Genomic DNA, 22,971 nt, shown 5'->3' on the forward strand with positions numbered 1-22,971 from the left:
TGATCTCAGAGTGCTGGGACTGAGCCCCTCATCAGGCTCCCTGCTCAGCAGAAGTCTGCTTCTCCCTCTCCCTCAGCTCCTCCCCTCTCCTGCTCATGCTCGCTCGCTCGCTCTCTCCCTCCCCCAAATAAATAAAATCTTCAAATAAATAAATAAATAAATGAAAATAAAATGAACCAAGTGAGTTTTTCCCAATTGCTCTATTTCTTTCTACACGCTTTTTAGTTATTGCTTGTTTTGTATTGTTCAGAATTTTTGTTTTTGGGTTATTTAATGAGATTTTAGTGAGTCTATTCTTATCTCTCTAGATGGTGAGGACTAAAAAGGGAGAAAATGAGCTAACATTTATTGGGGGCTAAGCTTACATGCATTAATCCAACCCTCGTTCACATTTTAGAAATTAGAGAAATTAAGGATCTAAAAAGTTAAGCAAATTGCTCATGAATAAGGACTTAATAAGCAGTTGAACTGGGATGACCAATTCATCCGCCTGTCCAGGGCTTACCCAAGTTTTTGCCCCAGGAAATCCCCAAATACCAATTTTAAAACTGAAAGTCCTTCATCCTGGGAATTCTCTGTCCCAGAAAAACCAGGCTGGTCAGCTACCCTACCTGGGACTGAACTCCACTTCTGGCTGACTCCCAAGTCTGCATGCCCATCAGCTCCGCCCCTGTGCCCAGCGTGCCTAGGGAGCACACTAGCTGGCCTAACCATACTGCTATTAACAAAAACTTCCAAAATATAAACAAGCTAGTCAAAGATGAGCTTTGGTTTCTGTTTTTAGAGCACAAATGACCTTTACCAGTTTAACTGCTTTCTGTTTCACAAAGTTAGCGATCTTCTTTCTGGGTCCGAGGGGTATGCCCATTTCCTTCAGGTCATCAACAGTACACATAAGCTTTAAAAGAAAATAAACAAGCACATTAGTTAATCGGTCTAATGATCGATGAAGTGAAACTGAAATCAGGAAATGATAAAAAAAAAAAACAAACCCATACCATCGAAAGCAATCTAAGATCCAATTTTTTAAAAGTCAATTTGCTTTTAAATCCTGGATTAATTTAGGCTATAAAATCTAAGCCCTCCACATCTAAGCCATCCTAGTCATGTTTGGCAGCAAACACATGCATGTTGTACAAAATTCAAAAGCTACACAGCCAAGCAGACAATGAAGTCTCTCCCCTCCACTCCTGTCCCAACCACCCAGTTCTCTGAGGCTCTATACACCTTCTGTATACACAGCACCTACGTGGTTTTCCTTGTGTGTGTAGACTGCTATGCAAATGGGACTGAACTGTGCTCTTTTCACATAACGCATCTTAGAAATCGTTGCCTGCCATTATCTCTGACACCGCCTCATTCATGCAACAACTACAACTCATTACGTGCAGCACCATAAACTATTTCACTAGCGCCCGACCAGCGCACGCGGAAGGTGTTTACAGGTTTTGCTATCATAAACAGCGCTGCGGCGAGCATCCTTATAGGTATCTTATGTGAATATTTCTGTATTTGGCATTATTCCTGGAAAATTGCTGGGGCAAAAGATTTTTTGTATTTTTTTTTTAATATTTTTTGTATTTTAAAAGGTATTACCAGGGACGCCTGGGTGGCACAGCGGTTAAGCGCCTGCCTTCGGCTCAGGGTGTGATCCCGGCGTTATGGGATCGAGCCCCACATCAGGCTCCTCTGCTATAAGCCTGCTTCTCTCCCACTCCCCCTGCTTGTGTTCCCTCTCTCTCTGGCTGTCTCTATCTCTGTCGAATAAATAAATAAAATCTTTAAAAAAAAAAATGAATCAGGGCAACCCTCTCAGGTCCCCTTCCTCTTTGGGAGCTTTATACTATCACTTTACTATCACTCAATAAACTTTGCTTTGCTGCCCACCAAAAAAAAAAAGAATCAAACTATCCTCAGTACCAGAGATTCCATATCAATCTTCTCCTTTTCAAAAGTGCTAACATATTCAGAGAGGCTAAGTGCTTCCAGAGTTTCTTGCAAACTTAGGACTTCTTCATTTTCAACATCAAGGTCACAAGACTCCTCCAAAGTCAACTTTGGCTCTTCAGGCACCTTAAGGAAAAGAAAAAAAAAAGGCAGGGGAACATTGCAAACCTCAGAAAAACTCCCATAAAATGTCTCCTGATCAACAGCAAATCTTAAACAATTTTGCTCCATACAGAAATCATAATTTCAGGTAGTTTATCATCCAAAGTTTGAATATTCTAAAAAAGTACATCAATTGAATAAATCACTCTTGCTCCCGTTTTCTGCAATAATTTACTTAACATTTTTTTAAATCATAAACTTTCTCCATTTTAAATTTATAATCCATAAGGAAGACAAGTGAGAAACTCAAAGAAGCTAAATGATTCTATCACACTTATTATAAACCTCAGGACACTATGATTTATAAAAACATTTCAGGGGCACCTGACAGACTCAGTCAGAAGGGCATAGGACTCTTGATCACAGGGTTGCAAGTTCAAGCCCTACACTGGGTATAGAGATTACTTAAATAAATTTAAAAAAAAAAAATTCAGGAAACAGTTCAGACTTCAGAAAACTATTTGGCTTCATCTCTAATCTAAATATGTTAACCAGGCCATACCTGCTTTTCCTGAAAATGTGGCTGCTTCACAACTCCATTAGCAACAGCAAAAGGCCCAGGAGACTTTGACAAATTCAAATCTTTTTGATTAGACAGGATGTCAAACAATATTAAAGACCCTAAAAAAAAATTACATGTTGCTTTATAATGACTAATACTTTTATAAGTAAATTTTCCTACTTTTTTCCCCAAAGTCCGTAGGCAGAAGTCATACAAAAGTTAAATGTCATCAAGATCTGATCAATATTCTTATTTTACCAAACAGCAGCATAAATTAAAATATAAAGCATTCCTAGGTAATTGAAAAGCAAAGGCAGAACCTAAACTCAACGCATTCATGTCTACCCTTTATAAAACTTAAAATAATTCTAAACCTTGTACTAACAATGTTACCCTCACTAGAAGCAGTGATAATTCAATAAAAATTATGTTTAAAATGTGGATATTTGACAGTTTTACCTAAACTGTGACCAGCAACAGAGACTCCTCCTTTGAAGTCTGGATTCCGACTCATAAAAAGTGCATGCAGACGGTTTATCTCCATTCCTACTTTTTCCACAATTGTCTGACAGTAGGTGGGGCTATTGTAAAATAAAATATCTAGCAAGGTTTCATTGGTAAAATGACGAAACCGACCAATACTTGGTAAAGTGATTTTCTTAATATTCCTGTTTTAGAAAGAAAAAAAAAAGGATGTTCAGTCACTAGCCACTTTACATCTACAGGCTTTTTTAAAGTTTAGATAGTGATTTCTAAATATACAATGAGTATAAGAATCCCACAGACTAATTATGAGTTGATTCTGTAGACAAGTTATTAAAAATGAATCAAGATAAATCAAAAAAGTTGATGTGTGCCTACACCTGTACTATGACTTTGGGGATTCCCCAGAGTTATCACATAAAATAGGGCCTATGTAAAAATTTTAATTTTATCTTTAAAGATGAAAGGCTGCTTTTCCATTTTTCTTCCAATTAATTGGAAATCAGGATACCTGACAAAAACTGTGGTGGAAAGGAAAACAAGGAATATAGCAAGGAAAGAGAAAGGAGTTTGATGCACTGAAAATCTTTCTTGATTTGAGGGTGGATATAGTAGAGCGCACGAACACCCACAGAGAGAGATTACACTCTCATCACAACAGGACCTACCATGGAATAATACACGGAATAACACAGAATGCTGTTTGTAGAATTAGTTTTATTAAACCATGTACCCGGAAATATTTATGATCTTCACTAAAATCCAGATACGTTATTAGCCCTGTGTCCTAGGATAAATATTATCTAAACCTGTGTTTCTCAATTGGGAGCATTCAAAACCGACTGAGGCACTTTTAGCTGTCACGGTGCCTAGAGATGTTGCTGGCCTTTAAAAAGGACGGGAGATCTTTCTGGCTATTGGGGGTGTGGGGTGTTGTCCAATGGGTGGAGGCCAGGATGCTCCCAAACATCCTGCAATGTACAGGACAGCCCCCGTCTGAACTACGGTAGATGACAACAGTATTCTAAAACTGGCTTACAGTTCTGATTCCCTTAAATATTTACACAGACATATGCGTGCGCACACAGAAAAGTAGCGTATAATCATTAACAGTCAGTGTTTAAATCCTACGTCAGAGCAACTACATCATTTACATAAAGGAATAGATTTGTTGAACACATTTGTTGAAGTTACAATAAACTATTTCATATTACGGTTTAAATTTTGAATCAGCGTTTGACCAATCTGAACGATGAGTTATCAAAGTCCACAAACCTGTCAACACCCGTGGCATCCCCACCCAAGGAACTATGCCAGGGAACAGGAAGGAATTCCACTCTGCTTACTTTCCGATCGTCTAAAGATTTCTTGAAATGTGTCTGCAGCAATTTCAGAGAAACCACCCTAAAATCATCCACTTTAAAAAAAAAAAATCAGGGAAGACAAATTAAATTGATTTAATTTCCGGGCTTGATGGGTAGTTAGTAATTCCCTCAAATATGCTAGATTTTTTATATAACAAACTTTTTAAGGAAAAAAAAATGATGAAATCAGTCCAAAAAGGAAAAACCCAACCTTTAGGAAGCTCTTTTTTTTCAATGTTTTAGAGGAATGTATAAATGACTGATAAACATTGAACTACCATTCCTGGAAGGCAGCATGGCAGTGTGGGTACAGACTCTGGAATTGAACTGTCTGCCACAGGATTCCTGCTTGAGAACCCACAGACCATGCTACAGGAGAGGTTAACTTACGCCCATGGACTTCAGTGCCTCACCTAGTAGTGGGGAGAACAGTGACAGCACCTGTTCCCCCCCCCCAAGGTTTATCGTGAGAGGTGAGTAATAGGATCCATGCAAAATGCCTGGTACAAATCAAGTATTCAATAAATATGAACTATTATGACACAGATATAAAAATAAAACTTCAAAAATTTAAGTAAAACAGGCACATTCATTGTTCCATTAAAAACTTCTTTCAATAATTCACTTTAAATCAGTTCAGTGCACAGGTATACCTACAGTTGCCGGAAGTGCCTAGGCAGAGGCTGTCTGTCAGAAAGGCTAAATTATTTTCAAGATCCCTTCTAATCCTTTAGTCTAGGATTTTATGAGTTACCCACATCGTAAGAGCAAATCAAGTACAAATTATTTCCCAGTGACCATTTAAATCTCCTCTTACAGTTTCTCAGCCAGTAGTAAACAGCCGGAAACTCTTAAAAATGAACATTTAAAGGGCTCCTGGGTGGCTCAGTTAAGCATCTGCCTCCGACTCAGGTCATGATCCCGGAGTCACGGGATTAAGCCCCGCATCAGGCTCCCTGCTCAGCGGGGAGTCTTCTCCCACTCCCTCTACTCCTCCCTGTTTGTGCACTCTCTCACTCTCTCTCTCTCAAATAAATAAATAAAATCTTTAAAAAAAAATGAACATTTAAAAGTTCTTCTATTACTTATCAATTCATTCCATGAAATAAAATGACTAATACTTACCACATTCAATAATACTTCTAAAGCGCAAGTCACACACAGGTCCAATGCCATGTACCATGAACACCAAATGATCAACCCGAGGCATTTCCCCTACAGAAGAAATAATATACATGCCTATGTGCATACATACAAGCTGGAAAATTGTTTGGGTTTTCGGATTTAAATAGCAATATTCTAAATATCCCTTTTGTCATCACAAACTGGGCAAAGAAATTTAAGACCCTTCCAAGTTAATAAGCTTCAATACTCTCTATGAAATGAGAAGAACAAAGCTCAAGGTCCATCTTGGCAAATAATAGTGAACTAGACCAAGAGGTGGAGGAAGCATGCCACCTGTGATCTCAGAGACTATGAGCATATGATAACCAGCAGTTTTGTACCTACTGACGCTCCATAACCTTTATGGTTTCTTCAGAATTCCCCAGAAGACTAAGACCCACATGGAAAAGTAATATGCCAACATTAAACCTTAAAATATTTCCCCCAATGGGGCACCTGGCAGGCTCAGTCGGAAGAGTATGCGACTCTTGATCTTGGGGTCATGAGTTCAAGCTCCACATCGGGTGTAATAAAATAAATTAATGAATAAAATATTTTCCCCAAATCCTTCCCTTTTCCTATATAATATATATTCTACATACTACAACATCTTCAAGTTATACACAGGAAAACCAAGTTAAATCTATTATTTTACTCTGGCATACAGAAACAACTACAAGTTATTTGCCTCTGGTTATTTTGTTCACATTCATAATATGAGAACACTTATTTATATGTGTAATTTCATAAGACAAAGAAAAAAAATGAAATATGTAATCATCAAAATAAAATCTGTATTTTAAACGGTATAACAGGAGAAATCAAAGCACTTACACTGAAGCAGGGGTTGGTCAAATAGGCCAAATCCTGCTCACTGCCTGGTTTTTATAGCTTTACTGGAACACAGCTGTGCTCATTTGAAACCATCTACAGATGCTTTCACACTACAATGACAGAACTGAATAGATGCAGCAAAGTCCGTATGGCCTGAAACATTTACTATTTGGCCCTTAACAGAAAAAGTTTGCCAACTTCCGTACAGAGCAACACAAACTGGACGAGACATGATCACAAAAGCTCAAAAATATTGCCAAAAGCCTAGTTTCAACCAGCAAAGTACTTCTTCACAACAATACATCTTTTACAATCTACATCATATGGCTTGTATATCTTCAACAGAATTCTAAATTTTAAAATAAACAGATATAAAAGTAATAAAATAAAGATATGTGCCAACCTGGCTGATTTCTGCATGTTACGACAGGTAGTCCTAATAATGGCTTCTTTTTTCTCAGCATTCTAAAAAATGGTGCTAAAATAGAGGAGTCTAAAAATGACCTTGGCCCTAAACAAACTATACACACCATCAGGAATCTCATCAAGGTTATCATCAATTCCACGCTTTACAACCCTGGGCCTTGTCTGTCCATCTTGTGTGGTTCCCCATTCATCTGGCACTGACGAAGGCTGGAACTGAACAATAACCTTCAAGAGAGGACGGAAGGATTATGACAGACCTCAGGACCAAGTTCATTTCCACTACAGGCTAAATAATTTATTTCAATACATAATAAACTACTTCATAGTAACAACAGTTTACAAATCGAGTACTAGTATTGTTCTCCCAAAACAATTTTTAACAGTCCTGCTAGTGTTCACATTAACCATTAAAACTAGGCAGATCTATACCCTTATTTCCAATGCTTATACTGGAAAATACTACAACTAAGTCGGAAGTAGTACACCTTGATTTTAAAAATGTAACATAAAAACCCAGGTTTACATATAAGAAATTAAGAAAAATTACCTAGAACGGAGGAATCTTCATCTACAAAAATATTTAAGGCAAAATTCTTTAAATAGCAAGATTCCCAATTAATTTACAAGTTCAATTTCAATGCCAAAAATTGATTTACCCACCACTTTTTAGGAAAACATATATTCTGTTAAATCAACTAAATTTAGTCCCATGTCACACAGAAATTTTTCTTAAAAAAAAAAAAAAGGAGGCATGCAAGATGGTATGCAAAATGTTTGTGTCTGCATCAAAAACAAATGAAAAGCAAATGTTAAGAGTAGTTACCATCAGGAGGAGAAATGGGAAATGCAGAGGTAAGAGGCTTTTTTGATTTGACACCTTTATATACCGTTTAAATTTTGTAGGTATATAAATGTTTTTATTTTATCTCAAATAAGGACTACAGAAGTGGTGGGATTAAAATTATTTTTGTTTTCTTGTATACTTCTCCGAAATAAATCAATGGCCCATGTTCTGAAAAATTCCTGTATGCCAAGCACTATGCTGGGTGTTTTTGGATAAATTACTTTCTTTTTATCTAAAATATGAGCCTGGGAGGTACTTATTGCAGATGAGGAACCCGGAACCCAGAGGGATGAAGTATGGTAAATGAAAGAACCCCCTAATCAATATCTTAAAAAAAAAACAAACAAAAAAAAAAAAAACAAGTTCATGGAGACAATACAAGTAAGAAAATGGAGGACATATTTTTAAAAGTTGACACAAACCACCATCAAGGGTCACGGTGGACAAACCATGGCCTGCATACCCAATCCGAGCTACCACCTTTATAAATAAAGTTTTACTGCAACAGACACACCCGCTGGTTCATGTAATATCTGCAGCTGCTTTCAGGCTACACAGGCAGAGCTGACAGCCGCAACAGAGATCACACAGCCTACGAAGAATTAAATATTTACTCTCCCGCCCTTTACAGAAAAAGCCTGCCCACCTCTGATCGAGTGCAAACGTTTATCAAACAACTTTGATGGAGCATACTAAGCTTCAGCTAACATGCTACCATAAGCAGAAACTTCATGAGAAAAATTAAAAATTTTATTTTTGTTTCCGTGATCAATGTGAACAAACTACAGTAAACTTTTAAAAACAATGAACTTCTTATAAATACACCCCTGCAGAAGTTAATTAAAATGAACATTTATCAACCACATTCGGCAAAATAATTATTAAAACGAACCTAACATTTTAGTATCTTAAGCAATAACATTACCTTTGGATTGTGCATAACGATTGTCTCTCCACTCGGGAACTCTAATCTACGGTGCCACTGATTCGTGCTTACTGCTTTTTTATATTCAGCCTAAAACAGTGGAAAAATATAATCCGGTAAGATAAATTTATACCACATTGAGAAAAAGTGTGGAACAAAAGTATAACTACAATGATAATAAAAATAATGTAATAGCGGCTCTCATGTACTAATTAATTACACTTGTCACTTTATATAACTTATTTAATTAATTACTCTCAATCACTACTAAATAAGATTATCCCCATTATAGAGAGGAGAAAACAAAGGTTTACACAGCCTATTCGTTTCCTAGGCCTGTGGTAACAAAGTATCACAAACCGAATGGCTTCAAATGGAAATGTACTGTCTCACAGTTGTGGAGGCTAGAAGTCTGAAGTCAAGCGTCAACAGGCCATGTCCCTCGGAAACCTACAGGGAACTCCTTCCTTGCCTCTTCTTAGCTTCTGGTGGTTTACCAGCAATCTTTAGTGTCCTCTGGCTTACAGATGCAACCTTCCCATTCTCTATTTTTACATGGTATGACATCAAATCATATTGGATTAGGGACCCACCCTTCTCCAGAATGATCTCATCTTAATTATATCTGCAAGCATCCTATTTCCAGGTAAGATCACATTCGGAGGCACTAGAGGTTAGGACTTCAACATATCTTTTGGAGGCTGGAAAGGAGGACACAATTCAACCCCTAGTAGACAGTTTAAATTCACAGCTGCATGAGATTACACACTGTCAAGTAGCAATGGGAGAACCGCAGTTCACTCCCACCCTCAACTTTCTGACTCCGAAGACTGACTGTGGAGGGGCGCCTGGGTGGCTCCCTTGGTTAAGCATCTGCCTTCAGCTCAGGTCATGATCCCAGGGCCCTGGGATCAAGCCTCTCATTGGACTCCCTGCTCAGTGGGGAGCCTGCTTCTCCCTCTACCTGCTGCTCCCCGATTGTGCTCTCTGTCAAATAAATAAATAAAATCTTAACAACAACAAAAAAAAGACATGACAGTTGAACTGTTTTCTTACTCTTCCTCCAGATATAGTATTCTGCTTTCAACAAGGCAAAAATTAAAAAAAAAAAAAAGTCTAAGGGCCTCTTGGAGAGAGACACAAGATTAGGTATTGTGGAAACTCTGCCACGCCCACTGTCCAAAGTTTTTTTAAAAATTAGTAACAATGATTATTTGACAATCGTGTCAAAAAAGACAAGTTTCTTTCTGTCTCCTGGACAGTCACTGATTAATGATTCCTCTCCATCAGCCTCTATCCCTTTGACTCTTCCTCACTTGGCTTTTTGTAATTTTTATATTTATTTATGATTTTTTTTTAAAGATTTTATTTATTTATTCGACAGAGATAGAGACAGCCAGCGAGAGAGGGAACGCAAGCAGGGGGAGTGGGAGAGGAAGAAGTAGGCTCATAGCGGAGGAGCCTGATGTGGGGCTCGATCCCAGAACGACGGGACCACGCCCTGAGCCGAAGGCAGACGCTTAACCGCTGTGCCACCCAGGCGCCCCTATTTATGATTTTTAAAAGCAAGATTACAAATAAAAATGTTTAAAGAAAGAAAAGTTTCACCATCTTAAGAATTATTTGCATTTTTTCATATTCCCTTTCAATCCATAATTTTAGAATAAATGTTGTCTGGTAGACCAAGTTTCCACATGCCATTCTTCTAAAGGGTCTTGGCTGTTCTTGACACTTTCACCCTCCATATAAAATGCAGGAGCAGTTTGCAAATTTTACCTTAAAAACCCTGATGTAATTTTCACTGGGATTACATAAAATTAATAAAATAATTTGGGAAGAACTGACATCTTAACTGTGTATCTGTGAACATATTTAGCTCCATTTCTTGAGATCATCAGTTTTCCTCCACAAGCTCGTAAAAGTATCTGTCAGACTTTTTTCTACTTAGCCTATAGCTTTGGTAGTGTTATAAATAGCATCATCTCTTTTTTATTATGGGTGCTAGTTATTTCTTTCTTTTATAAAAAAAAAGGCTCCATGCCCAACGTGGGGCTCGAACTCACGACCCTGAGATCAAGAGTCACACACACTCTACCAACTGGGCCAGCCAGGCACCCTCCTCTAGTTAGTTATTGCTGTCATATGGGAATACCATTAATTCATATATGTTGATTTTATAACCAGACCTACAGTGCTAATGGTATTTTTTTTAATTTTTTCAAGATTGTATTTATTTATTTGAGAGAGAGAAAGTGAGAGAGGGAACACAAGCAGGGGGAGTGAGAGAGGGAGAAGCAGGCTTTCCGCCAAGCAGGGAGCCCAATGCGGGGCTCAATCCCAGGACCCTGGGATCATGACCCGAGCTGAAGGTACATGCTTAACAACTGAGCCACCCAGGTACCCCTAATGGTATTTCTAAAAGTTCTCCTGACTTTCTATGCACATAATCATGTCATCATCAAAGAGAAGGTGTTTTCTGTTTCCGACTCTTCTGTTGTTTTGTCTCAGTACAGAAGTACAAGTACAGAATCACCTACACAATATTGAGAAATATGTCTGCTTTTCTTCTTCTCATTGGCTTTCTCACTTCCTAACCTCCTCTGCATCTTCCCTGATCTGGTCTGAGCATCATGAAAGACGCTGAAGAAGAGCTAAGATCTCCCCAGATGAAGAAGAGTTGTGTGCTGTTGAGATGGTCAGTAAGTGGACAGCTATCCCACCCTCAAAGCTTGTGTCATCCACTTACAATCAAATACAGTTGAGATAAAGAGAATATTTTTAGATACTGCTTAGACTTTACTTAGACTAGGTGCCTTAGCTTCAAAATAATAGGACTAAACTCAGGATGTTATACCTTCAGTAGGGTCCTAGCAAAGATACCAAAAATTATAGTACACATTTGCTTAATAATTTTGGTCTAAAATTAAGCTACGGATATCAGCATTCCTTTACACCCTTTTTTCCCTCATTCAAATAACTAAAATTATGTTTAAGGAGACTGTGCCTCCTGGTATGTGATACTTCCAAGAACAAAATTAATTTTATGCCTTCTTTTCAGTCTTTGCTCTTCTTAACCGGGTTCTGACTCTGTTCTAAATCAGTGTTTTTCAAACTGTGGGTGATGACTAGTAATAAATTATAAAATCAATGTTTCAAATGAAATAGAAAATATCAGAGTGGCACCTGGTAAATGTTAAGTACTGTTCCATGGGCCTTTGTTTTTAGGGGTGTGTGAGAGCAGGCTCACACCAGCTCCTGAGTACGCATGACAACTCTTCTCAACTGTGTCAGTTAACATCCTGTAGATAGCTCAAAAAGGAAATCAGCAAATGCTGTAAATCAGGGGCTTTTATTCCTCAGAGTCAGTTAACACACACTACTATTTCTGATAAATGTGTGTGTATGTGTGTGTGTATAAATGTGTATACTAAATTCCAATGTCAAATGCATCTCATACCATGAGTTGAAATTTAAAAAATTTGAAGCCTGTGCTCTCAACAAGCCTCTTTTCCAATTCACTTTCCCCAACAAACACCTGTCTTACTTTAGGCCAAGGCTTACCTTTTGGGGTCGATTTGGTTATAAAATTGTATTTCATAGTCACTACTGTAGAGATTAGTTATTTCCAGAACAGGTACAATTGATAATACCTCAGAAATGCATTTATAGGGGCACCTGGGTGGCTCATTAAGTAAAGCATCTGCCTTCAGCTCAGGTCATGATCTTGGGGTCCTGGGATCTGCCCCACATCAGGCTCCCAGATCAGCAGGGAGTCTGCTTCTCCCTCTGCCCCACTCCCCTGCTCATGTTCTCTCTCAAATAAATCTTTTTAAAAAAATGCGTTCATATGGGGCGCCTCAGGGGCTCAGTTGGTTGAGTGTCTGCCTTTGGCTCAAGTCGTGATCCCAGGATCCTGGAATCCAGCCCATGTTGGGCTCCCTACTCAGCGGAGAGCCTGCTTCTCCCTCTCCCTCTGTCCCTCCCCCTGCTTGTATGCACTGTCAGATAAACAAATAAAAAAAATTTTTTTAATGCATTTATAAATATTTTTAAAAAGCAAAATATGCCACAAAAAGTCTATAACTATTATAAATGTTAGAAAAAGTATGTATATGGATAGATAATTGTCTAAGAAAATATTTTTAAATGTAGGGGTTCAATCTGAAAGGATGACATGATTGTGATTTAATTTTTCTCTTATCTCTATTAAATATTATATTCTTCAAACACAAAATTTAATAATTAATAGTTAGCTATTAAACTTGACTATCAGCTCCTAAACAAAACATAAGGTCTAGTCCCTACCTAAAGCTATTCAAAATATGAACTAGGGAAGGTTAACATTTTAGAGGCCCCTTTCACCAGTAACATAATCATGTTTTAATGTTTTCTGTTAGCACTGGTTATCCAAGTTTTAATAACTACAACATTAAACAATAGTAACTACGGTGTTCTGTATCTCGTTTCCATGTATGCAAATCGAATCATTTAACTTATTTCAAACATTTAATTCAACCACGAAGTAGACTAATCATAAGAAATTAACAGAATTATATAAAACATTACCCAGCATTTTTATTTTTTAAAATGGCTAATAAGTCTTGAGACATGTATTCCTATTCTGCTTTCTATTTATTTTCAAAAATCAGAGATTAATCTCAAGCCTTTTACTGAACAGTAATTTGAAAAGCATCCATATGCTTGGCACGTGCTGTTAACAACAGATCCCAGCAGACTAAGTTGATTTGAAAGTTTGCTACAAGAACCTTTTTAGGTTTGTAATATGTCCCTAAAAAACAGTCTACCTTCAGACACAGAGGTCATGATTAGCATCCATGAACAACGGCACCACTTAAAAAGCAATCCTCTTTGTGAACAGGATCAAAACAGGCTCTTATAAATAAACACGCACGTATAAATAAAGTTGCCTCTCAGGGCACCTGGGTGGCTCAGCTGGTTAAGCGACTGATTCATGACTTTGGTTCAGGTCATGATCGCTGGGTTTTGGGATCAAGCCCCAAGTCAGGCTCTGTGCTCAGCGGGGAGTCTGCTTGAGATTCTTTCCCTCTGCCCCTCGCCCACGCTCACACATTCGTGCACGCACTCTCTCCCTCCCTCCCTCTCTAAAGTAAGCAAATAATTCTTAAAAAAAAATAAAGTTGGCTCCATTGTGAGTGGTGTTATAGGAGGCTCCGATATATACAGGGCACATGTTTTTTTAAAGAAACGAGTAAAGGAATAAAGTCCACGTACCTCTAGTTTTTCACTGAACTCCTCTGTATAGGGAATAAACCTGCTGTCTGTGTCCCCTTTGTAAAACCAAGTACAGCGTCTCACTTCAGCAGGCTCCTCCTCCCAGTACACAGCCTTCCTCACTCGGTCATAGAGATACACGTCATAGCGCCCTCCATCCGTGCCTAGAACCACGCTCTCAGGGTCTGGCTGGACTGGAGCACAAAATCCACATTTTACCCGACAGTAACAAGGCATGTTTAAAAGTAATAAATAACGAATATGGTGACTGGCTGATCCTAAAAGACAAAGAACTAAGTTCATTTTTGTTTAAAAATAGAATTTTAAGATTAATTTGTCCTGCTCAAAATCAGGACTCTTCTTAAGTGAAGAAAAAATAGCCAGAGCAAAGTTTTAAAACATGATCATTTAAGGGGCTCCTGGGTGGCTCAGTCGGTTAAACGTCTGCCTTCGACTCAGGTCAGGACCCCAGGGTCCCAGGATTGAGTCCCGCACTGGGCTCCTTGGTTCCGCCCTCTCCCTCTGCCCCTCCCCCCTGCTCGTGTGCATGCACTAGCACTCTCTTCTCTAATAAATAAAATCTTAAAAAAAGAATGACCATTTTTTAAAAAAATCATAAAATAATTCAAATAACTGCTGGGTTTTCTTTTTTTAATAAAAGCAGCAATGCTCCATAAAGTATATTTCTAGGGAGTATTAACAAGTGATTTTTAAGTCCCATGATGAAATATCATCAGGATAGGGACACCTGGGTGGCTCCATCGGTGAAGTATCTGCCTTCGGCTCAGGTCATGATCCCAGAATCCTGGGATCAAGTCCCGAATCAGGCTCCCTGCTCAACAGGGAATCTGCTTCTCCCTCTGCCCTCTCCCCTGCTTGTGCTCTCTCTCTCTTGCTTGCTCTTTCTTTCTCTCTCAGTAAATAAAGTCTTAAAAAAAAAAAATCATAAACACAAACACATATTTCCATACTCCAATTCTCAGAGCCTTAAGACACTACAGTGCACTATCTCAAAAGGTGAATGGGATTAAATCACTTCCAAAACTCACCTGACCACAGAACACTTTTCAGAGCATCTTCGGGAACAAGAGTTCCAAAGAAGATGTTTTATAAATGCCCATTAGCTACAAATGAATAAGGGAAATAGAAAAATTGACACCCACATTATATGAACTACTCTATTTCTCTAACTTAAAACACCTTTAAGCAAAGAAGAAAATTATTAAAACATTTCTTTAAAAACTTTGCTCAAATAACTCAGGACTCAAGTTAATATCACTGTTTTAAGGTACAGAGTCTGGTGGGGTCTACAAAGACTAAGAAAGCTGACATTCACAAAAAGTAATAAGCCATGGATAAATACTCTTTATTTCTTCTCTTCCTAAAATCAGATACAAATGATGCATGATCAGTACTTACCTGAATTATAGATTTCTTCAAGATTCAAAGAGTCAAACATACTGAAAGGCATCCATAGTTGTTTGTATTCTACCTCCTTGCAGTAAAACCAGTGGGGCTGAACAGGTTCGTATTGGTTTTGAAGCAGAAAAGGAGGTGGCGCTTGCACAGAGGGACCTGCAGGTCTAGCGAGGGCCTGCTGTTGCGTTGGAGGGGTCGACCCTGATGGCACTGAAGGAGGCATCTGGAGGACACAAAAAAGTTAGAGGACTATGATGCTTGTCCGAAAAAACAATTCCATGTATGCCTCAGATCCAAAGTGACATTAGTAATGATCGTCCTACATGTATTTCTAGACAACTGGTTAGTCTAATAACTAGGCCTTAAAGCAACGAAAATTTTTTTAAAAATCTCACAAAATCCAACATTAGTTTTAAAAGTAAACTGGGGGGCGCCTGGGTGGCACAGTGGTTAATCGTCTGCCTTCGGCTCAGGGCGTGGTCCCGGCGTTCTGGGATCGAGCCCCACATCAGGCTCTTCCGCTATGGGCCTGCTTCTTCCTCTCCCACTCCCCCTGCTTGTGTTCCCTCTCTCACTGGCTGTTTCTCTCTCTGTCAAATAAATAAATAAAATCTTAAAAAAATAAATAAATAAATAAAATAAAAGTAAACTGGGCTTCTGTAAACTCATGGCAAAATAAACTAGCACCTCCACAGAAATCAATCTAGCAGTATGTCTTCTATGATTTAGTTAATCTTTATAACTTGCACATTCCTTGACCTGGCCATTCCATTTCTAAGAACTCATCCTAAAGATGTAATTAAGAAACAAGTAAAAATTTACCTACAAAGATGTATACAAAAGGTCATTTATAATAGGCAGTCAATGGACACAATCTAAATGTCCAACAGAGACCTGATTAAATAAATTATGTTACTTAAATGCTGGAATTCTCTAGAGCCATTAAAAATGTTTTAGAAAAAATCTTAACATCTAAAAAATGTTCGCAGAAATATGTTTGTCTAGAAAAAAATATAACAAAGACATATAACAAAATGAAAACAGCGGTTACCAAGGGGCAATTTTTAATCGTTTGACTATTCTGCATTTTTCATATTTTCTGTAATGGAAATACTTTTAAAATCAGAATACAATTATTTTAAAAATTTTTTTTAATATTTTATTTATTTATTCGACAGAGATAGAGACAGCCAGCGAGAGAGGGAACACAAGCAGGGGGAGTGGGAGAGGAAGAAGCAGGCTCCTAGTGGAGGAGCCTGATGTGGGGCTCGATCCCGCAACGCCGGGATCACGCCCTGAGCCGAAGGCAGCCGCTTAACCGCTGTGCCACCTAGGCGCCCCTATTTTAAAATTTTTTAATCGAAAATAGTTTTGGAATGTATCAACGTTAAAGTTACCACAGTGTTAACTGTACTGTGGTTATGTGAAAGAACTTTCTTATTCTTAGGAAATATGCACAAGGGAACGCCTAGGTGGTTCAGTTGGTTAAGCGTCTGCCTTCGGCTCAGGTCATGATCCAGAGTCCTGGGATCGAGCCCCACATCAGTCTCCCTGCTCAGCAGGGAGTCTGCTTCTCCCTCTGCCTCTCCCTGCCCACACCACCTGGCTTGTGCTCTCTCTCTTGCTCACTCTCTCTCTCAAGTAAATAAATAAAATCTAAGAAAAAAAAAAAAAAGGAAATATGCAGGAAAATATTTAGGAGTGAAGAGTGATCATGTATTCAACTGACCAAGTGTTTCCCAAAACAACTGCACACATACATGGTGAGAACAGGAGAGAGGATGCACACGTGTGCAAGTGACAGAACACGAAGGGTAAGATGTTAATGATGGATAAATATGGGTTAAGGGTACTGGAGTGTTGTTTTTGCAACTTTCTTTTTTTTTTTTTTTTAAGCGGGCTCCACGCCCAGCAGAGAGCCCAGTGGCAGGCTCGAACTCACGACGCTGAGATCAAGACCTTAGCTGAGATCAAGAGTTGGACGCTTAACTAACTAAGCCACCCAGGCACCCCTGCAATTTTAAGTCTGAAATTACCACTTTTAAAATTCTTAATTAGAAACTTTCCAAAAATTTAATTGGCAAACTAGTATGTTAACTGTACTGCACACTGTGATTCTGGTTGCCGTCAAGTATGCTGAAATCTAACGTTATCGAGAGTTTGTAGTTGACAGGATTTAAATTAAACAATAAAACAGAGCCCATTCTCTATCCCTAAGAAAGAAGTGAGGTTATACTCTGACTATAATACCACTATCCCTACCACACTGGCTGGGGTTCTTAATTCTTCCTTTTAATAATTTCCCTTTTTTTTGATTCAGCTGATTTCCCCATGGAAGTCAGCTGAACAACTGGCTGGGAAAAGAGCAGAAGGGAATTTCATAAAATGTTGTTCCATCACCCTCCTGAAACAGGGTTTGACTGTCTAGACCCAAACTTCATAATGTCAATAAATTATTGGAGTAATCAATTTTAGTCCCTGTAATTGAATGTTTTGATTGAATAGGATAATTAAAAAATGAGAAGCTGGCAGTCTGTTAATAATTGCCTCAACTCTCACATATCCCCAGGTGACATTTATTATTGATATCTTACACTAAAATATGGAAACATTGACATATAGTTAACTCGTTAAACTCAAGTACTACTTCCATAAACTGATAATATAAACTAATAGATGAACCATTTGGTGAGCTACCTTTGAAAGAATGTTTACTTCAAAGCATGTAGCTTACAAAGAATGGCCTTTGAAAATAATTTATCATCACAATGATTATAAAAAGTGCAATGTTTTTAAAAACATAGCCTAAGATGAGAGAGAGAGAAAATCAGAATGAATAGGTGGATATAAAAACATGTCTCATACCGGTGGCAAAGATCCTCCAGGCATCTGGTACATCTGAACAGGGGGTCCAGGGGGTGGAGGATGGGCGGGATGGCCTGGTGTTTGGCACTGCTGCAGCTGCGGCGGTGCGATATAAGGATTGGCCCTGCTGCTCACAGGGGTATGACGATATGGATTGTGTCCTTGTTGCAGTGTTCCCGGTGGTGGGCTCCCGAAATTGGAAGGAGGGAGACTACTCGGCTGAGAAGGCAGGTAAGTATTCATTCCCATCTGTGAAGAAGGTGGAGCACCATACTGAGCCTTCGAAATGGGCGGTGGACATGCATTCAACACATCTTGGGATCCGGTTGTAAAAGGGAAAGCAGCCGGGGACTTGGAGAACGCTGAGTGTCCAGCTGATGTTGCCACAGTTGTTAACGGTGACTGTCCAATATTTCCAAAAGGATCACTACTGCTTGATACCTGAGAGAAGTAACTAAATGTCTGAGGGGTAGATGTGTGAGCAGAAGTCTGACCGAGGAAGCTGTCCTCCTCACCAACATCTGTGGAATCCTCTGAAAAGGAAAAGGAGAGCAAACGGTTTAAAGGATGGTCTACTGCTCTGCAGACAGGATCCTATGCGGCAGATCTATCGATTGTACCTCTTGTTTTGTTGTTGTTTCTGCATTACAGAAAAAATGATGAAAACCTTTTTCTTTTTTCTTTGAAATGAAAAACCAGAAAATATGAATAAGAAACAACAAAAGGAGGGGAAAATTGGAATTCATTCATAAGCCCACCTCCCAGAGACAATCACTGTTAACATTTTGGTACACAACCTTTTAATTTTTTTAATATAAATAGCTAAGTATTTATTTTGTAAATATATATAGATTACACCTGGGACCCCTGAGTGGCTCAGTTGTTAAGCCTCTGCCTTCCGCCCAGGGCGTGATCCCAGGGTTCTGGGATCGAGCCCCGCATCGGGCTCCCTGCTCCACGGAGCCTGCTTCTTCCTCTCCCACTCCCCCTGCTTGTGTTCCCTCTCTCACTGGCTGTGTCTCTGTCAGATAAACAAATAAAATCTTAAAAAAAAAAAAAAAGTATATATATTTACATATATAATTACACCTATTTGTATAAGGATGTTTTCAAAAATAGAAACAAAATTTGTACCTACTATTTTTATATCTCATTTTGAATTTTTTCCTGGTAAAAAATAATTCAAATATTATTCCACTACCAAATTACACATAATTTTATTTCTACAGTAATAAGAAACTTAAGTACAGATATGACTCTGTTGACAAGAAGGGGTGTGTCAGGGCTCTTACCTACAAAGCATTCATTGTACAAATGAACATGTGGTATTTGTATTCCCAAGGCAAAGTAGGTCAACCATTAATTGCCATCCCTAAAATCACATAGTATCACATCCAGATAACTAGTCATTAGAGAATGTCAAATCATGAGAAAAATCATTTTCTAACCAAAGGAAGTTCTCTTCACTTCCCCTTGCCAAAATGATCTTCACTGCAGGTATTATCAACCCCAGGTATTATTTTCTCTTCTGAGACCAACTGTACAATAAAAGCATGTTCCCTGGGACGCCTGGGTGGCTCAGTTGGTTAAGCGTCTGCCTTCAGCTCAGGTCATGATCCCAGGGTCCTGGAATCAAGTCCTGCATTGGGCTCCCTGCTCAGCAGGGAGTCTGCTTCTCCCTCTGCTTCTGCCTGCTGCTCCCCCTGCTTGTGTGTGCTCTCTCTCTCTCTGACAACTAAATAAATTAAATCTTAATAAAAAAAAAAAAAAAAAGAACGAAAGAAAGAAAGAAAAAAGCATGTTCCCTCTACACAGCTTCAGAAGTTCAGCCTACTCTTCCTTACTAAGATTTTATAAACCCTTAGCTTGTAGAAACTTTCCTCTCCCTAATCTTTTCCTTCTCCAGTCTCGTTCCCTCTTATCTCCTTCTGCTGGAGGCTTGGAGCCCAACAGAGAACCCACACCCAGCAGACAGCACGCTGTGATCCTTGCCCGAGTGGCCTTCAAGCTCCAGGATCCTTCTCGACCTCTGCTGAAGGAGGCCCCTGCGCTCACAGAGTCTGGCTTGAGCTTCTAGGTTGCTCCCATTATATTTCTCACACATCAGTTTAAGATACTCCACTATTCAAAATACTCCTCTCAGTTGTTTCTTTGTAACTAAAAATAAAATATCACCTCCTGCACAAAGCCCCTTGTCTGCTGGTTCTATTCTCCTTTTCGGATATATTTCCCATTCCCACTCTCTCTTTTCAGCGGCCTGGACCTCACCTGTCTTGTATTTCTCAGTTCATCTCTCAACAACTAGAAACATAGAATGCGGAAAACCTGTGTGGTATCCTTCGTCCTTTAAGACAACTTGGGATCAACCTGATCCAAGAAACTTTTTTCTGATTAGCATCAATTGTAAATGAATGCTCATGTCAACGTGAAGCCAGCTCACCTCAGGGGCACTTTCTAATTACACATGGACACATTTGGTAAAGACACCCACAACTTTAATGAGCACTCGTACACTTGTGACACTCCCAACTCTGTCTCAAACCGAGACTGTTCTCATGTGTTCCAGAACCTATTACCCAACTGCTTCCTCAACGCTTTTGGCAGACTCAGCCACATACACCTCAAATTCAGTAAGCCTGAAAATGCATTTATCACCTTAACAGTCTCCCTTCACGTGCTCCTTTTACTACACTACACTAGCTCGGCAGATGTTTGTCAACATCCATCCAGACACTCAAATCAAAGCATCATCTCTTAGACTTCCCCCCGCCCCCGTCATTTCTCAATCCCTTCATTTAATCATTCAGATACTCATTCAAGAGGGGCACCTGCGTGGCACAGCGGTTAAGCGTCTGCCTTCGGCTCAGGGCATGATCCCGGCGTTATGAGATCGAGGCCCACATCAGGCTCCTCTGCTATGAGCCTGCTTCTTCCTCTCCCACTCACCCTGCTTGTGTTCCCTCTCTCGCTGGCTGTCTCTCTCTCTGTCAAATAAATAAATAAAAGCTTTAAAAGAAAAAAAAAAGAAAAAAAAAACATGTACACAGTATCCATTATACGCCAGTTAGGGAGCTAGGTCTTTGGGCTAAAACTGAATGAAGAGAAGTGTGCTGACAGAGCTGACAGTATGGCCTCCAGTGAGTCCCTAAGTCACAACAATTTATAAACGAAAAAAATCTCTCACCTCTCATCCCTGCTTTTCATACCCAATGTGGCTGGGTAGGGCTAGAGTGCCATCCACTCGTACCTGACTCCCAGTGGCCACCAGATTGACCGCTCTTGCTACGGTCAGCTTTCCTCTGATGCAATTTCAGAAAACTCCAGTCTTTCTGAAACATGCCTCTAATTTCACTGCCTTGTTAATTTAAAATGCTTCAAAGCTCTCTCATACGCTATAGGATGAACTACAAACTCCTCAGTACAGTATAGGAGATGTGAGGCCCTTCTAGTAGTACCACCTGAGCCACTCCTCTAGCACACACTCTAACAATAGCCACAGACGTCAAGAAGCCCACAGTCCAAACAAAGAGGCAGATATGTTGACTTCACAAACATTTCTATAATACTAGGTGCCAGAAACTACACTCAGTGCCTTACAAAAATCAATTCGCTTCTCCTTACAGCCTTATGAGGCTGTACAAATATGGGAAGTGAAGCACAAAGAGGTAAAGTAACATGACTGAGGTCATACAGCAAGTTACTGGCAGAGCCGGGGCTGGAACACAGTCTGTGCCCCTAAATGCCATGCTCTGGGTTATGCCACGCAATCATTAAAAAGCAATACCCCTAAATAGTAATAAAGAAATGAAAGAGCTAGGGTGAGCATAGGAGTGGGGGGCAAGGAGAACAAGAAAAAGCTTCTTAGACAAAGTGAAGCACTGTCTTGAAAGAGGAGTACTGCATTCTGTACCTCTACTTTCCAAATACTTCATGTCTACCCCAGGAAGGAAATCTGTCTCTCCTAGGAGATATCCTAGTTGAGAAGCACTACATTTTTTGCATTCCCTAGCACACTAATAGGTGTTCAACAAAAATCTGGGTAATGTCAGCGTCAGTGTGGAGCGCCCAGCCCTCGGAGCAGAGGGCTCCTTGGACGAAGAGCAAGTCTCCTGATCTGGCCCCTGCTTCCGATATCTCAAAGCCCCCGAGCCACTCAAACCTGGCCACTGATGGCCCTGGCAAGCTACCCAGAGAGTCGGATCGACACAGAAGGAAAACCTCCCATCCGACCCTCGTCGCCTCACGCCCCCTTCCCGCCTCCCCACACACACTCGTCCCTCCGGACCCCCCCCCCCCCACTACCTCCGGGCAAGAGCAAGGAGGCCGAGGCAGCGGCGGCTTGGGTGACTGGGATGAAGGGCACGTTGAAGCTGAATTCCGTGGCCGAGGAGGAAAAGAGTAAGTTGGTGCCCGATGAGGAGGTGTTGGCGGCACCGCCGCCACCGTTAGGTTTCCTCTCGGCCATGGCTGAGGCCCACCGTCCGTTACACGTCTCCTGGCAGCCGGTGCAGCACCACCGGCCGGAAACCGGTCACACTCGGGGCCAACACACTTCCGCACTTGCGCACAAGGCCCGGAACTCTGGGAGGCTGGTCAGCCGCTTTCCCTTTCCCCTGGAAAGCGCCGCCAGAAACCAACATGGCGGCGCTGGCTTCAAGCCCGAGTCCTAGCACGTGACACTCCCGGGTGGTGCCGGGGCCGAGGCTGCGGCTGGAGCGTGGGAGTGGCCGCGCGGCCGGTTCTGAATCTAGACACTAGCTCACGCTGAGGGGTCACCGATTGC

At 40.1% G+C, this 22,971-nt stretch overlaps 1 protein-coding gene across 4 annotated transcripts in view; it reads right to left on the reverse strand.

Moving 5' to 3' along the window:
- The window catches only part of SEC23IP (SEC23 interacting protein), a 42,489-nt gene extending 19,739 nt beyond the window's left edge, over positions 1–22,750 (reverse strand). For 2 of the 4 annotated variants that reach the window (XM_026494273.4, XM_026494272.4), the window contains exons 1-12: positions 22,491–22,746; positions 18,189–18,721; positions 15,324–15,546; positions 13,905–14,098; positions 8,652–8,741; positions 6,987–7,107; positions 5,584–5,673; positions 4,370–4,511; positions 3,071–3,279; positions 2,612–2,730; positions 1,921–2,073; positions 803–898 (exon numbers count right to left, since the gene is read on the reverse strand). In XM_026494273.4, the coding sequence (XP_026350058.1) occupies positions 803–898; positions 1,921–2,073; positions 2,612–2,730; positions 3,071–3,279; positions 4,370–4,511; positions 5,584–5,673; positions 6,987–7,107; positions 8,652–8,741; positions 13,905–14,098; positions 15,324–15,546; positions 18,189–18,721; positions 22,491–22,653 (2,133 nt within the window). In that variant the 5' untranslated portion in view covers positions 22,654–22,746. Of the gene's footprint in view, positions 1–802; positions 899–1,920; positions 2,074–2,611; positions 2,731–3,070; positions 3,280–4,369; positions 4,512–5,583; positions 5,674–6,986; positions 7,108–8,651; positions 8,742–13,904; positions 14,099–15,323; positions 15,547–18,188; positions 18,722–22,490 lie in introns of all 4 variants that reach the window. The other 2 variants (XM_026494270.4, XM_026494271.4) reach the window with 2 other exon arrangements.
- Between the last annotated feature and the right edge of the window lie 221 nt (positions 22,751–22,971).

The sequence above is a fragment of the Ursus arctos genome, unplaced genomic scaffold, assembly GCF_023065955.2.
Source record: "Ursus arctos isolate Adak ecotype North America unplaced genomic scaffold, UrsArc2.0 scaffold_7, whole genome shotgun sequence".
NCBI classification, from domain to species: Eukaryota; Metazoa; Chordata; class Mammalia; order Carnivora; family Ursidae; genus Ursus; species Ursus arctos.